General features: G+C 40.5%; 1 protein-coding gene across 1 annotated transcript in view; it reads right to left on the reverse strand.

Annotated features, from left to right (window-relative positions):
- LOC128635642 (alpha-N-acetylgalactosaminide alpha-2,6-sialyltransferase 1-like) overlaps positions 1–16,941 on the reverse strand; it is a 289,952-nt gene that overhangs the window by 95,136 nt on the left and 177,875 nt on the right. The window contains exon 7 of the mRNA XM_053688731.1: positions 6,222–6,325. Within this exon, the coding sequence (XP_053544706.1) occupies positions 6,222–6,325 (104 nt within the window). The remainder of the gene's footprint in view (positions 1–6,221; positions 6,326–16,941) is intronic.

Genomic DNA, 16,941 nt, shown 5'->3' on the forward strand with positions numbered 1-16,941 from the left:
AGGTGCTGGTTCAGTATGATAGGCTGAGCAAGAGCAGTGGGAGGCACTTGTTCAGTGTGATAGGCTGAGGAAGAGCAGTGAGAGGCCCTTGTTCAGTGTGATAGACTAAGAGCAGTGGGTGGTGCTTGTTCAGTTTAATAGGCTGAGCAAGAGCAGGGGTGGAGGGACTTGTTCAGTGTAATAGGCTGAGCGAGAGCAGAGGGAGGTGCTTGTTTAGTGTAATAGGCTGAGGAAGAGCAGGGGGAAGGGGCTTGTTCAGTGTAATAGGCTGAGAAAGAGCAGAGGGAGGCACTGGTTAAGTGTGATATGCTGAGCAAAAGCAGGGGGAGGTGCTTGTTCAGTGTAATAGGCTGAGCAAGAACAGGGGGAGGCGCTTGTTCACTGTGATAGGCTAAGCAAGAGCAGGGGAGATGCTTGTTCAGTGTAATAGGCTGAGCAAGAGCAGGGGGGAGGTGCTTATTCAGTGTAATAGGCTTAGCAAGAGCAGGGGGAGGTGCTTGTCCAGTGCAATAGGTTGAGCAAGAGCAGGGGGAGGAGCTTGTTCAGTGTAATAGGCTGAGCAAGAGTAGGGGGGAGGTGCTTATTCAGTGTAATAGGCTTAGCAAGAGCAGGAGGAGGTGCTTGTCCAGTGCAATAGGTTGAGCAAGAGCAGGGGGAGGAGCTTGTTCAGTGTAATAGGCTGAGCAGGAGCAGGGGGAGGCACTTGTTTAGTGTGATAGGCTGAGCAAGTGCAGGGGGAGGTGTTTGTTCAGTGTAATAGGTTGAGCAAGAGCAGGGGGAGGCGCATGTTCACTGTGATAGGCTAAGCGAGAGCAGGGGAGGCGCTTGTTCAGTGTAATAGGCTGAGCAAGAGCAGGGGGAGGTGCTTGTCCAGTGCAATAGGTTGAGCAAGAGCAGGGGGAGGAGCTTGTTCAGTGTAATAGGCTGAGCAAGAGCAGGGGGAGGTGCTTGTTCAGTGTGATAGGATGATCAAGAGCAGGGGGTGGCACTTGTTCAGTGTGATAGGCTGAGCAAGAGCAGGGGGAGGCGTTTGTTCAGTGCAATATGTTGAGCAAGAGCAGGGGGAAGCACTTGTTCAGTTTGATAGGCTGAGCAAAAGCAGTGGGTACCGCTTGTTCAGTGTAATAGGCTGAGCAAGAGCAAGGGGAGGTGTTTGTTCAGTGTAATAGGTTGAGCAAGAGAAGGGGGAGGCACTTGTTCAGTTTGATAGGCTGAGCAAGAGCAGGGGGAGGTGTTTGTTCAGTGTAATAGTTTGAGCAAGAGCAGGGGGAGGCACTTGTTTAGTGTAATAGGTTGAGCAAGAGCAGGGGGAGGCGCTTGTTCAGTGTGATAGGCTGAGCAAGAGCAGTTGGTGCCGTTTGCTCAGTGTAATAGGCTAAGCAAGAGCAGGGGAGGTGCTTGTTCAGTGTGATAGGCTAAGAGCAGGGGGAGGTGCTTGTTCAGTGTGATAGGCTGAGCAAGAGCAGGGGGAGGCGCTTGTTCAGTGTAATAGGTTGAGCAAGAGCAGGGGGAGGTGCTTGTTCAGTGTAATAGGTTGAGCAAGAGCAGGGGGAGGCGCTTGTTTATTGTGATAGGCTAAGTGAGAGCAGGGGAGGCGCTTGTTCAGTTTAATAGGCTGAGCAAGAGCAAGGGGAAGGACTTGTTCAGTGTAATAGGCTGAGCGAGAGCAGGGGGAGGCGCATGTTCACTGTGATAGGCTAAGCGAGAGCAGGGGAGGTGCTTGTTCAGTGTAATATAGAAACATAGAAACTTAGATATTGACGGCAGATAAGAGCCATAGGCCCAGCAAGTCTGCCCGACCTTACCTAACAGTATAAACTTATCTAGTTCGTAGGATAGCCCTATGCTTGTCCCATGCATTTTTAAAGTCCCCCACAGTGTTTGTTGCTACTACCTCTTGAGGAAGTTTATTCCATAAATCAATCACTCTTTCTGTAAAGAAGTGCTTCCTCAAATTACTCCTGAATCTACTACCCTTTAGCTTGAGCTCATGACCCCTTGTTCTTGAATTTTCCATTTTATGTAAAATACCCACAGCCTCAGTTTTACTAAACCCTTTAATGTACTTGAAAGTTGCTATCATATCACCTCTTTCCCTTCTCTCCTCTAAGCTATACATATTTAGGTCATTGAGCCTATCCTGGTAAGTTTTATTTTTTAGACCATGTACCATTTTGGTAGCCCTCCTTTGCACAGATTCAAGTTTGTTAATATCCTTCTGAAAATATATGGCCTCCAGAACTGCACACAATACTCAAGATGAGGCCTAACTAATGATCTATAAAGTGGCATAAGAACCTTACTATTTCTGCTGCAAATACCTCTACCAATACATCCAAGCATTCTGCTAGCCTTACTCGCTGCATTACTACATTGTTTACTAAGTTTTAAATCATCTGAAATAATAATTCCCAAGTCCTGTTCCTCGTCTGTAACAGTCAGTAAAGTGTCATTGAGTCTGTAATTAACATTTGGATTTTTCTTCCCTAAATGCATTATTTTACACTTTGCTGTGTTAAACTTTAGATCCCAGTCGTTTGTCCAATCCTCCAATTGTTGTATATCACTTCTCATTTTGTCTACCCCCCCTGGAACATCCACTCTGTTGCAAATTTTTGTATCATCTGCAAAGAGACATACTTTCCCCTGTAGCCCTTTGCTGATATCGCAGATAAATATGTTAAACAAAACAGGCCCCAGAACTGACCCCTGAGGAACACCACTAGTAACAGCCCCCTCTGCTGAATGAACTCCATTTACTAAGACACTTTGTTTTCTGTCCTTAAGCCAGCATTCCACCCAGTTCACAATTTTTGAATCTATACCAAGGAGATATAGTTTGTGAATAAGTTTATTGTGTGGGACGGTGTAAAATGCTTTGCTGAAATCTAGATATGCTACATCAACTGCTCCTCCCTTGTCTAATACTTTTGTTACATAATCAAAGAAGTCAATTAGATTAGTCTGACATGATCTCCCTGAAGTAAAACCATGCTGATTTTGGTCCTCTAAATTGTTTGTCTTTATGTAAGTCATAATTCTTTCTTTTAAGAGGCTTTCCATTAATTTCCCTACTACTGAAGTTAAACTAACTGGCCTGTAGTTGCCAGATTCTTCTCTACTGCCCTTTTTATGAAGAGGTATTACATTTGCTATTTTCCAATCATCTGGGACAGCTCCTGTTAATAGTGACTGATTAAACAGATCAGTTAATGGGACAGTTAGCACTGATCGAAGTTCTTTTAAAACCCTTGGATGAATATTATCAGGACCCACTGCCTTTGTAACATTTATTTTTGATAATGCTAACAAAACCTCATCCTCTGTGAAAAGATTACTGTTAAGCTTGTTTCTATTTTGCGTAGCATCCCTTAATGTAGACATTGTATCTTCACAATCGTTAGTGAAAACAGAACAGAAGTAATCATTGAGACAGTCTAATAGGCTGAGCAAGAGCAGCGAGAGGCACTTGTTCAGTGTGATAGGCTAAGAGCAGTGAGGGGCACTTTTTCAGTGTAAAGAGTTGAGCAAGAGCAGGGGGAGGAGCTTGTTCAGTGTAATAAGCTGAGCAAGAGCAGGGGCAGGTGCTTGTTCAGTGTGATAGGAGGATCAAGAGCAGGGGGAGGCGCTTGTTCAGTGTTATAGGCTGAGCAAGATCAGGGGGAGGTGCTTGTTCAGTGCAATAGGTTGAGTAAGAGCAGGGGGAGGCGCTTGTTCAGTGTGATAGGCTGTGCAAGAGCAGTGGGTGCAGCTTGTTCAGTATAATAGGCTAAGCAAGAGCAGGGGAGGCGCTTGTTCAGTGTGATAGGCTAAGAGCAGGGGGAGGTGCTTGTTCAATGTGATAGGCTGAGCAAGAGCAGGAGGGAGGCACTTGTTCAGTGTAATAGGTTGAGCAATAGCAGGGGGAGGTGCTTGTTCATTGTAATAGGTTAAGCAAGAGCAAGGGGAGGCGCTTGTTCAGTGTGATAGGCTGAGCAAGAGCAGTGGGTGGCGCTTGTGCAGTGTGATAGGCTAAGAGCATGGGACGGTGCTTGTCCAGTGTAATAGGCTAATCAAGAGCAGGGGTGACGCTTGTTTAGTTTGATAGGCTAAGAGCAGGGGGAGGTGCTTGTTCAGTGTGATAGGCTAAGCAAGAGCAGGGGGAGGTGCTTGTTCAGTGTAATAGGCTAAGCAAGAGCAGGGGAGGCGCTTGTTTAGTTTGATAGGCTAAGAGCAGGGGGAGGTGCTTGTTCAGTGTGATTGGCTAAGCAAGAGCAGGGGTGGCGCTTAGTAATAGAAAATACACAGTTTGCTGCCCTCTCACTGCTAAGACTAGTAGACAGCTTCCCAAGTTAAGAACCTTCTCTGTCCATCCTAGAACATGGGGCCCAGTGTCTTGTATTGTGGGAATCATATGTGTCCTTATTGCCTTTATTTGGTAAATTCATAGAAGCAGAAATTCCCACTGCATTATGTTTCCCTGATTTAGGTCCAATGACCAAGGTTTTGGGGCAGTGTTTTTTTGTATCCTGTTGCCTTATAGTTACAAGAATAATCCTGTGCACTTGGTGCAATGAATTAACATGTAGATGTACTTGATAGCCTTTCTGCCTTAGCTCCCTCTAGCCAATACTGACCACATAGAGGGGCGTCTGTCTTTCTGCTCCATATGGCTTTTCTGTACACCCCTGTGGCTCTGTCCTCACTCACCATAGTAGATAATAACTTTGACCTAAGCAAAGATGCCCACCACGCTTGGCGGTTAGGTCTATTTCTCCAGTGAATGCAGACAGAGCAGCCAGAGCGGCCCAAGAGTAAGTGTGTGGGGGTTGGTTCTTTTATGGGGAGTGACAGTCAGTGACTATTTGTGCGCTATTACAGAGCGCTCTGAGTTCACGGTGGGCATGTATCCGCTGCAATGGCTGTCAAGATCAAAATGACAGATTGTTAGAGGGCAGACTTTCATACAAAAAAACATAGATATGAATTTTATTGCTAAAATGCAAAATGCCAGGATAAACACACTTTAAAAAAATAACAGCACAAACTGACTTGGTTGATTGTGCACATTGCCGGCATGGTCAGCAAAGTTTCTAAATGAAGCCCTAGTCTAGACAACCTGCACTTTTCTTGTATAAATTATATTTAAAAATAATACTTCTGACTGGAATCTCATCATACTGGGTAAATACTGTCTGGAGTGGTTTGTTATAAATCATGGATTGCCTTTTATGTGGCAAAATTAGCAGCAGCTGTAAAAAAAATCATTATTCTATAAAGTTTTAGGCTGTATCTATAGGTTCATACAACCGGGAGAGTGCAAGGGGTGCTTTTGATTTTGCTGCCTACAGGCACCTGGGCTGTAAATCCGACTCTGTGTGCCTGTCATAGGAAATAATAGGGATCACGGCTTCAGCAAAAGTTCCATATTGTGGTCACAGCCGCACATTAAAAAAAAAAATCCCACTTCTAAAACTACTCCTAAACTAACACTAAAACCTACTCTAAAAATTGCCTTAAATAGGGAATTTGTTGGGCAATGCCCAACTTGATGCAATTGGCTATTTTGCATAAAAAAAACCAATCAGAAGACCAAAGTAACCCCTACTCCAAAAAAAAAATCCTAGAAAAAGACACTCTGAAAAGGGCATTAGCAAATAAGCTCCTTTGTGAAAACACGACATCCTAAAAAAAGATGCCCGTGGGGGGATAGCTGTTAGGAGGTTAGGGGGTATTTTATGGTGGAGTGTAGTGGCGATTAGGGGGTAGTTTGAGATGGGGGTATTTGTGGTTTAGGGGTTACTTGTGTAGGGAGTTTATTGCTGTGAGGGTTGTGGTGGTTTAGGGGTTATGAGAGTAGGGGGCTTATTGCGGTAGGGGTAAACAAATGAGTGTAGGTTTTAGGTTTTATTTAACATCGCTGCTCCAGTGGCAATACTGTTATATCGCAAACACAATATCCTCTGGTTAACTTTTTGCTAGTGTTGGGTTTTGCACAAAAACATTTTTTGTTCAACTTGTGATACCAGTGCTAACCGACACTCGCACAAAGGTTCACCTCTGGCAATGTTAACGCCACTTGTAACCTAGCCCTTAATGGGTTGTGGTTTCAAAGAACAAAGGCAGCTATTACCTATACAAAAATAAACATATATAAGCATAATAAGTCATTTTAAACATATTAAGGGAAAAACAATTTACAGTACACTGTCCCTTTCATTTGAATAATTGTACGTTTTTACCTGTAATACTCCAGCGTTCCTTTGCTGATCTCTTTGTTTTGCTGCAAAGCTTTCAGCCACTCATAGTCTCTCATTCCCTCCGTAAAAAGAATATACTTTGTTTCCTGGAAACCAACAAATATCATTACTATAATTTGGCCTTATTCCCTAAAGCTCTGTACTTACCTAGGTTTTTTAAAAGTTTCTCTCAATGCCATATTATTCATCATGGGATTCTCTAAACAAAAATTTGACAGTGATAGCTAATAGGTGTAACCTACATTTCAGTATTCAGAAGATGATGCTTACATTACAGTATAGTGCTCAATAAAATACGCTGTTTATAAATAGTATTTAAACAAGTAGAAACTATAAAACGCACAATTATCTAGATTACAAGTTTTGCGTTGCGGCTTTTAACGCTGAAAAAAATGGCAATTTCAGCGTAAAAGCAGAAACGCACTATTGGGAGTCGACTCGGTATAGCTATACCGCAAGCATTGTAGCCTGTAACGCAACGTCAATCCCGCACTCAAAAAAATGACGTTTTTGTGTGGGATTTCCATAGTGCCGGTATTACAGGTTGTGCAGTGAGTCTAAAATGCTTGCGTTACAGCCTATACCGACACAATCCATATCACCATCTGAAAACAGTAGTTATGGATTTTGTGTAACAAAAATGTTTCACAAAACTCATAACTAAACTGTTACAAAGTACACTAACACACATAAACTACCTATTAATCACTAAACCGCCACCATCCCGCATCGCAAACACTATTTAAAACTTATTAACCCCTAATCTGCCGCCCGCCCGCCCGCCCACATCCCTGCCACTATAATAGTTATTAACCCCTATTCTGCTGCTCCCCGCCGCCACTAACTAAACCTATTAACCCCTAAATCGGCAGCCCCCCACATCGCCACTATTAAATAAACCCATTAACCCCTAAACCGCCAGCCCCCCACATCGCCACTAATAAATTAAACTATTAACCCCTAAACCTATCACTCCCTAACTTTAAATTTAAATTACAATATCCCTATCTTAAAATAAATAAAAACTTACATGTGAATTTAAAAAAACCTAAGTTTAAACTAACAATTAACCTAACATAACTGTTATACTAAACTATTATACTAAAATTAAAATAACTACCAATTAAAAAAACTAAATTACACATTTAAAAAAAAACTAACACTACTAAAAAAAAATAAGTCTAAAATTACAAAAAATACAAAATTTCTAAAAATAACAAACACTAAATTACGAAAAATAACAAACAAAATTATCAAAAGTAAAAACAATTACAGCTAATCTAATAGCCCTAAGAACCCCCCCCCCCCCCAAATTAAAAAAAAAACCCTAGCCTACAATAAACTACCAATAGCCTTTAAAAGGGCCTTTTGTAGGGCATTGCCCTATAGAAATCAGCTCTTTTACCTGGAAAAAAATACAAAGACCCCCCAACAGTAAACCCACCACCCAACCAACCCCCCAAAATAAAAAACCTAACTAAAAGGGCATTCAGCTCTTTTACCTAAAGCCCTAAAAAAAAAAAAACACTCAAAAAATAAAAAAAACCTAACCCCCGAAGATCCACTCAGTTTCTGAAGTCCAGACATCCATCCTCATCCAGGCGGCGAGAAGTCTTCATCCAGGCGGCGAGAAGTCTTCATCCGGGCAGCGTCTTCTATCTTCATCCCAGCGGCGCAGATCCATCCTTAAAGACATCCGGCGCCGAGCGTCCTCTTCATACGGTCACCGCCCGTACACTGGATTTTGGCTGATTTGATTCTTGAAATTTAAATCAGCCAATAGGATGAGAGCTACTGAAATCATATTGGCTGTTCAAAACAGCCAATAGGATGAGAGCTAATGACATTCTAATGGCTATTCATATCAGCCAATAGAATTTCAGTAGCTCTCATCCTATTGGCTGCTTTGAACAGCCAATAGGATTTCAGAAGCTATTATCCTATTGGCCAATTTGAATTTCAAGAATCAATTAGCCAGTAGGAATGCAAGGGATGCTATTTTGAAAAGGCTCCCTTGCATTGAAGATCCAGTATACGGCGGTGACCATATGAAGAGGACACTCCACGCCGGATGTCTTCAAGGATGGATCCGCACTGCTGGGATGAAGATAGAAGTCGCCGCCGGGATGAAGACTTCTCGCCGCCTGGATGAAGACTTCTCTCCGCCCTGGATGAGGATGGATATCCAGACTTCAGAAACTGTGAGTGGATCTTGGAGGGTTAGTGTTAGGTTTTTTTTAAAAAAAATTGGGTGGGGTTTTTTTTTTTAGATTAGGGTTTTGGGCTTTAGGTAAAAGAGCTGAATGCTCTTTTAAGGGCAATGCTCATACAAATGCCCTTTTAAGGGAAATGGGTAACTTAGGTTTTTGTTAGAGTTAGGTTTTTTATTTTGGAGGATTGGTTGGGTGGTGGGTTTTTTCTGTTGGGGGTCTTTGTAATTTTTTCCAGGTTAAAGAACTGATTTCTTTAAGGCAATGCCCTACAAAATGCCCTTTTAAGGACTATTGGTAGTTTATTGTAGGCTAGGGTTTTTTTTTTATTTTGGGGGGGCTTTTATATTTTTATAGGGCTATTAGATTAGGTGTAATTGGTTTTATTTTTGATAATTTCATTTGTTATTTTTTGTAATTTAGTGTTTGTTATTTTTCGTAATTTAGTATTTTTTATTTTTTGTAATTTTAGACTTACATTTTTTTTAGTAGGGTTAGGTTTTGTTTAATGTGTAATTTAGTTTTTTTAATTGGTAAATATTTGAATTTTAGTATAATAGTTTAGTATAATAGTTATGTTAGGTTAATTGTTAGTTTAAACTTAGGTTTTTCTAATTTCACAGGTAAGTTTTTTTACTTATTTTAAGATAGGGATATTGTAATTTTAATATAAAGTTAAGGGGTTGTTAGGTTTAGGGGTTAATAGTTTAATTTAGTTTTTTTGAATGTGGGAGCTGGCAGTTTAGGGGTTAATAGGTTTATTTAGTGGTGGTGATATGGGAGGCCAGAGGTTTAGGGGTTAATAAATGTATTATAGTGGCGGCAATGTCGGGGAATAGGGAATAAGGTTTAATTACTTATTAGTGTCGGCGATGTCGGGAGAGCCAGATTAGGGGTTAATAACTTTATTTAGGTGTCGGAGATGTCTGCGGCGGCAGATATGGGGTGTTTAAACTTGGGGTTTATGTTAGGGTGTTAGAATTAAACTTAACTTTTTTTCCACATAGACATCAATGGGGTTGGGTTACTTAGCTTTTCATTCCGCACTTCAGGTGTTAGTTTTTTTCTAACACTCTCTCCCCATTGATGTCTATGGGAAAAGCGTGCATGAGCATGTATTCTCAGCCCTTGGCTTTTGTGCGGTATGGAGCTTATCGCCACCATATTGCATGCACAAGGAGGCTTTTCAGAAACTTGCAATGGCAGCGCTATGGAGGGTGAAATAACGCAACTTTTGTTGCGTTCGTTTCGCACCCTCTATAACGCGAAACTCGTAATCTAGGTGAATATAGAATTAAAGACAGAATAAATGTGATATAATTGCAAAGGATATTGTGTATCAGTGATGTAGAAAAATCGAAAACCACGGTATCTCAAAAAAGAGAAACAAATTATGGTCCAGTGATGTGACAAAAAATAAAATGAAAACAATGTGTCAAATTTCTATCTTAAGGTCAAGTATTGTGCAATCCTGATTCACAAAGCTGTCAGGCTCAGCGAACTCAGTGTTGGTGCATTCAGAATCTGTAATTGTGTCTCCACAAAATAGAAAACAGATATAAAGGCCTCTAGTTATGAAGCTCCATATTTACCTGCATTCGCCGGCCCAATACGCTCGACTAAGCTTGCCTAACATCGCCGCCGCGGACCTGAATACGTTCGCCAAAGTTATCAAAAAAGCTGTCAAGAAGCCGCGCACCAAGTACGGAGCGATGAGCAGCGGACTGTTGTTAACTGAAAGTCATCGATCTCGCTGCTTATCGGCTTCTTCACAGCTTTCTTGCTACCCTGTCATTAAGCACCCACACTATACTATACAGTTATACCCCCTAAACCGCCGCTCCCGGAGCCCCCGCACCGAAATAACCCCTAATCTAACCCCCTACACCGCCGCCACTATATTAAATGAATTAACCCCTAAACCTAAGTCTAACCCTAACCCTAACACCCCCTAACTTAAATATTATTTAAATTAATCTAAATAAATATTCCTATCATTAAATAAATTAATCCTATTTAAAACTAAATACTTACCTATAAAATAAACCCTAATATAGCTACAATATAACAAATAATTATATTGTAGCTATTTTAGGGTTTATTTTTATTTTACAGGCAACTTTGTATTTATTTTAACTAGGTACAATAGCTATTAAATAGTTAATAACTATTTAATAGCTACCTAGTTAAAATAATTACAAAATTACCTGTAAAATAAATCCTAACCTAATTTACAAATACACCTAACACTACACTATCAATAAATTAATTAAATTAATTAACTACAATCATCTAAAATAAAATACAATTAAATAAACTAAACTATATTACAAAAAAAACCAAAACACTAAATTACAAAAAATAAAAAAATAGAATAGAATGCGACGTCAATTCTATTGGCTGATCCAATTAGCCAATCTGATTTTTCCTACCTTAATTCCGATTGGCTGATAGAATCCTATCAGCCAATCGGAATTCGAGGGACGCCATCTTGGATGACGTCAATTAAAGGACCAGTCATTCATTGGGTAGTCGTCGGCAGAGATGGATGTTCCGTGCCGGAGGTCTTCAAGATGGAGCCGCTCATCGCCGGAAGGATGAAGATAGAAGATGCTGCTTGGATGAAGATTTCTGCCGGATGGAGGACCTCTTCTGCGCCGATCGGATGAAGACTTCTGCCCGGCTGGAGGACCACTTGTGCCCGCATCGGATGAAGAGTTCAGCCCAGTTGGGTGAAGACGGCTCAAGGTAGGGTGATCTTCAATGGGGTAGTGTTAGGTTTATTTAAGGGGGGATCGGGTGGGTTTTAGAGTAGGGGTGTGTGGGTGGTGGGTTGTAATGTTGGGGGGGTATTGTATTGCTTTTTTTACAGGTAAAAGAGCTGATTACTTTGGGGCAATGCTCTGCAAAAAGCCCTTTTAAGGGCTGGTAAAAGAGCTGGTTACTTTTGTAATTTAGTTTAGGGTAAGGGAATTTTATTATTTTGGGCGGCTTTTTTATTTTATTAGGGGGCTTGTAATATTTTTTTAGTTTTTGTAATTTAGTGTTTGATTTTTTGGAATATAGTTTAGTTTATTTAATTATATTTTATTTTAGATCATTGTAGTTAATTAATTGATAATGTAGTGTTAGGTATATTTGAAACTTAGGTTAGGATTTATTTTACAGGTAATTTTGCAATTATTTTAACTAGGTAGCTATTAAATAGTTATTAACTATTTAATAGCTATTGTACCTAGTTAAAATAAATACAAAGTTGCCTGTAAAATAAAAATAAACCCTAAAATAGCTACAATGTAACTATTAATTATATTGTAGCTATATTAGGGTTTATTTTATATGTAAGTACAGGTGGCCCTCGTTTTACAACGGTTCAATTTACACCGTTTCAGAATAACAACCTTTTTTTCCAGTCATGTGACTGCTATTGAAAAGCATTGAGAAGCAGTGCATTAATTAAAATAGCCAGTAGGTGGAGCTGTCCGCTTGTGTTGCGGCAAAGCCAAGCAAGCTGAAATTAATCAGTTTATCCAGACCTGAGCTATCGAGCAGATTCCAAAGGAACAAGATCTTCCTGTCTATAAATCAGCCCAAATTGGAATGCATAGAAAGAACTGTTTGCAGAAAAATGCAAGTGAAGTCTGTGTTGTGTGATTATTTTATTAGGTTTATAATGCTGTTTAGCATTTAAAGTCTTCATTTCAAAGCTTTAAAAATAATGTATTAGGTGTTACTTATGACAATTTTGAGAGGGGCCTGGAACCTATCTCCCTCATTTCCCATTGACTTACATTATAAACTGGGTTTCAATTTACAACGGTTTCGATTTACAACCATTCCTTCTGGAACCTAACCCCGGCGTAAACTGAGGGCTACCTGTATTTAGTTTTAAATAGGATTTATTTATTTAATGATAGGAATATTTATTTAGATTAATTTAAATAATATTTAAGTTAGGGGGTGTTAGGGTTAGGGTTAGACTTAGGTATAGGGGTTAATTCATTTAATATAGTGGCGGCGGTGTAGGGGGTTAGATTAGGGGTAAATCAATGTACTGTAGGTGGCGGCGGTGTTAGGGGGGCAGGATAGGGATTAATAAATGTAATGTAGGTTCTGGTGGGGTCCGGGAGCGGCAGTTTAGGGGTTAATATATTTATTATAGTTGTGGCAGGGTCCTGGAGCGGCGGTTTAGGGGGTAATAAGTTTATTTCGGTGCGGGGGCTCCGGGAGTGGCGGTTTTGGGGGTATAACTGTATAGTATAGTGTGGGTGCTTAATGACAGGGTAGCAAGAAAGCTGCAAAGAAGCCGATAAACAGCGAGATCGATGACTTTCAGTTAACAACAGTCCGCTGCTCATCGCTCCGTACTTGGTGCGCGGCTTCTTGACAGCTTTTTTGATAACTTTGGCGAACGTATTCAGGTCCGCAGCGGTGATGTTAGGCGAGCTTAGTCGAGCGTATTGGGCCGGCGAATGCAATATTTATTTAGATTAATTTAAATAATATTTAAGTTAGGGGGGTGTTAGGGTTAGGGTTAGACTTAGGTTTAGGGGTTAATTCATTTAATACAGTGGCGGCGGTGTAGGGGGGTAGATTAGGGGTTAATCAATGTACTGTAGGTGGCGGCAGTGTAGGGGGGGCAGGATAGGGGTTAATAAATGTAATGTAGGTGGCGGAGGGCTCCAGGTGCGGCGGTTTAGGGGTTAAACAATTAATTTATTTGTGGTGGGGTCCGGGATTGGCAGGATAGGGGTTAATAACTTTATGTAGGTGGCGGCGGTATAGGGGGGGCATATTAGGGGTGTTTAGACTTGGGGTACATGTTAGGGTGTTAGGTGCAGACACTTCCCATAGGAATCAATGGTATATCGGGCAGCAGCGAACATGAGCTTTCGCTGCTTTCAGACTCCCATTGATTCCTATGGGATTTGCCGCCTCCAGGGCGGTGGATTGAAAACCAGGTGCACTGGCCCTGAATAGTGGCAAGCGTACCTGCTAGTTCTTTGATAACTAGCAAAAGTAGTCAGATTGTGCCGAAGTTGCGTTCGGAACATCTGTAGTGACGTAAGCATCGATCTGTATCGGACTGAGTCTGGCGGATCGCATGTTACGTCACTAAATTCTACTTTTGCCAGGCTGTAGGGCTTGATAACTACTGCGAATCAGCCTCGCCACAAATACACTGCGGAATTCCAGCGTATTTGTGCTTGATAACTAGAGGCCATAGTGTGATACCGCTAATAACAAATGTGACTTTGATTCTTTGGTTATATGCTCACACTTTTCAGGAGCTACACATCAGCTTCTGATATATAAGCTGACCTGATATCGGCGACCAGGGAGACCACATAAAAGGAAAAGATCCGGAACCGCTGTATAAACAATTGAATTATTTTAAAATTGTAAAAACATGTTAAAAATAAAAATCAATACCAGGACTTCAAGTCACTAAGGGCTACAGAGGATATATGTGACAACCAAACTTATATCCAAAGTCTCCAAAGAGGATGATAATGGATTGTTTTTGAAACAAACATTGTATTTGTGTGCTACCCAACGTACGTTTCGCCACGCCCCTTTTGCTTTTTCAAGGGTGATGATCTAGCGGACCGGTGACTCTTCTTTTAAGCAAACAACATCCAATAGGAAACAACTCTAATTCATGTTGTATATTTAAGGTGGTATTTTCTATTCAAAATGTCCATATAACATGTCTGATCAAACGTATCAAGGAAAATTTAACCAAAACCATATGACATTTTTTCAACATATAATGATTTCTTGAATTCACAAATTTATGATATATGTTCTAATGGGCATTTGAAATAACATCATATAATGCAAACCATACAAGTTAAAGGGACATTATACACTCATTTTTTCTTTGCATAAATGTTTTGTAGATAATCTATTTATATAGCCCATAAAGTTTTTTTTTTAAATTAATGTATAGTTTTGCTTATTTTTAAATAACATTGCTCTGATTTTCAGACTCCTAACCAAGCCCCAAAGTTTTATGTGAATACGCTCGACTACCTACTCCAGCTTGCTCCTGTTTGTGTAAAGGGTCTTTTCATATGCAAAAGAAGGGGGAGGGGGGGAGTGTCTTATTTGCCACTTGCAGTGGGCTTTCCAGCTACCTTTTCAACAGAGCCAAAGTGACAGCTTCTAAGTAAGTTTTTAAACAGTTTTATACTGGATTTTTATATCAGTATCTGTGCATATTATTCTTTATAGTAGTGTCTATTACATGCAGTTATATGAAAATGAGTGTATACTGTCCCTTTAATACTCTCTCAAGGAAAAACATATTTATATACAACCTACAAGTTCATTAACTCTATTGTAGAACTAAACGTTATACATAATACAATATACATTGAGAACAAAATAATTTAACATATGTTAATAATTATTCTGTAAGAAAATGACATAGTTCAAATCCCACATTTAAACCAAAAGGTACTAGAGTATTCAGCTTAAAAGTCCACTTCATTTCTGAATTTGAATGCTCCTTACTTTTATCTGTACCTCTCCAATAGTTATCTATTGGGATCTTTATTATGTTTTTCTCTAAAATGTAAAGAAAAAGGTGGCCAGATTACGAGTTTTGCGTTATGAGTGGCTCGGTAATAACTTGCAAGTTATTTCCACCGCTCACCTTTAATAGCGCTGCTATTACAGGTTTGCAAAAACCCGGCGTTAGCGGGCAATATGGCAGCGTTGAGCTCCATACCGCACACAAATAACAGCGCTGCTTTGAGCTGGTTTTACGTGCTCGTACACGATTTCCCCATAGACATCAATGGGGAGAGCCGGCTAAAAAAAAGCCTAACACCTGCAATAAAGGAGCGTAAAGCTCTGTAACGCAGCCCCATTGATTCCTATGGGGAATGAAAATTTATGTTTACACCTAACACCCTAACATAAACCCTGACTCTAAACACCCCTAATCTGCTGCCCCCGACATCGTCGACACCTACATTACACTTATTAACCCCTAATCTGCCACCCCCGACATCGCCGCCACCTACCTACACTTATTAACCCCTAATCTGCCGCCCTACCTACATAAATTTATTAACCCCCTAATCTGCCACACCCAACGTCGCCGCCGCCACTATACTAAAGTTATTAACCCCTAAACCTCTGGCCTCCCACAGACTGCTGCTCCATAACCTGTCCGCCTGCTCTGAGCAGGCGGACAGACATCGCCGGAAATCAACCCGATCAAGTACGATCGGGTTGATTGACACCTCCCTGCTGGTGGTCGATTGGCCGAGAGTGGTGCAATGTTAAATGTGGAGAGCGTATTGCTCTCCGCATTTAGCGAGGTCTTGCGGACCGGATCCGCACTGTCGGATCAGGTCCGCAAGACCTTTAATAAATAGGGGCCTAAATTCTTACCTATAAAATAAACCCTAAGCTATCTACAATATAACTAATAGTTACATTGTAGCTAGCTTAGGTTTTATTTTTATTTCACAGCTAAGTTTGTATTTATTTAAACTAGGTAGACTAGTTAGTAAATAGTTGTTAACTATTTACTAACTACCTAGTTAAAATAAATATAAATTTACCTGTAAAAAAAAACCTAACCTGTCTTACACTAACACCTAACATTACACTAAAATTAAATAAATTACATTAATTAAATACAATTAACTAAATTACAAAAAAAAATAAACACTAAATTACACAAAATAAAAAAGAAATGATCAAATATTTAAACTAATTACACCTAATCTAATAGCCCTATCAAAATAAACTCCGCCCCCCCAAAAAAAAAAAACCTAGCCTAAACTAAACTGCCAATAGCCCTTAAAAGGGCCTTTTGCGGGGCATTGCCCCAAAGAAATCAGCTCTTTTACCTGTAAAAAAAAAATACAAACAACCCCCCAACAGTAAAACCCACCACCCACAAAAACCAAACCCTCCAAATAAAATCCTATCTAAAAAACCTAAGCTCCCCATTGCCCTGAAAAGAGCATTTGGATGGGCATTGCCCTTAAAAGGGCATTTAGTTCTTTTTCGTTGCCCAAACCCCTAATCTAAAAATAAAACCCACCCAATAAACCCTTAATAAAACCTAACACTAACTCCTGAAGATCCACTTACAGTTTTTGAAGATCGTACATCCATCCTCATCAAGCTGGGAGAAGTCTTCATCCAAGCGGGCAGAAGTCCTCAACGAAGCCGGGAGAAGTCTTCATCCAAGCGGCAAGAAGTCGTCCTCCAGGCGGGCAGAATTCTTCATCCAGACAGCATCTTCTATCTTTATCCTTGCGACGCGGAGCAGCTCCATCTTCAAGACATCCGGCGTTGGAGCATCCTCTTCTTTCGAATCCTCTTGAAGAATGAAGGTTCCTTTAAATGATGTCATCCAAGATGGCGTCCCTTGAATTCCGATTGGCTGATAGAATTCTATCAGCCAATCGAAATTCAAGGGACGTCATCTTGGCTGACGTCATTTAAAGGAACCTTCATTCTTC

The sequence above is a fragment of the Bombina bombina genome, chromosome 1 (genome assembly GCF_027579735.1).
Source record: "Bombina bombina isolate aBomBom1 chromosome 1, aBomBom1.pri, whole genome shotgun sequence".
NCBI lineage: Eukaryota > Metazoa > Chordata > Amphibia > Anura > Bombinatoridae > Bombina > Bombina bombina.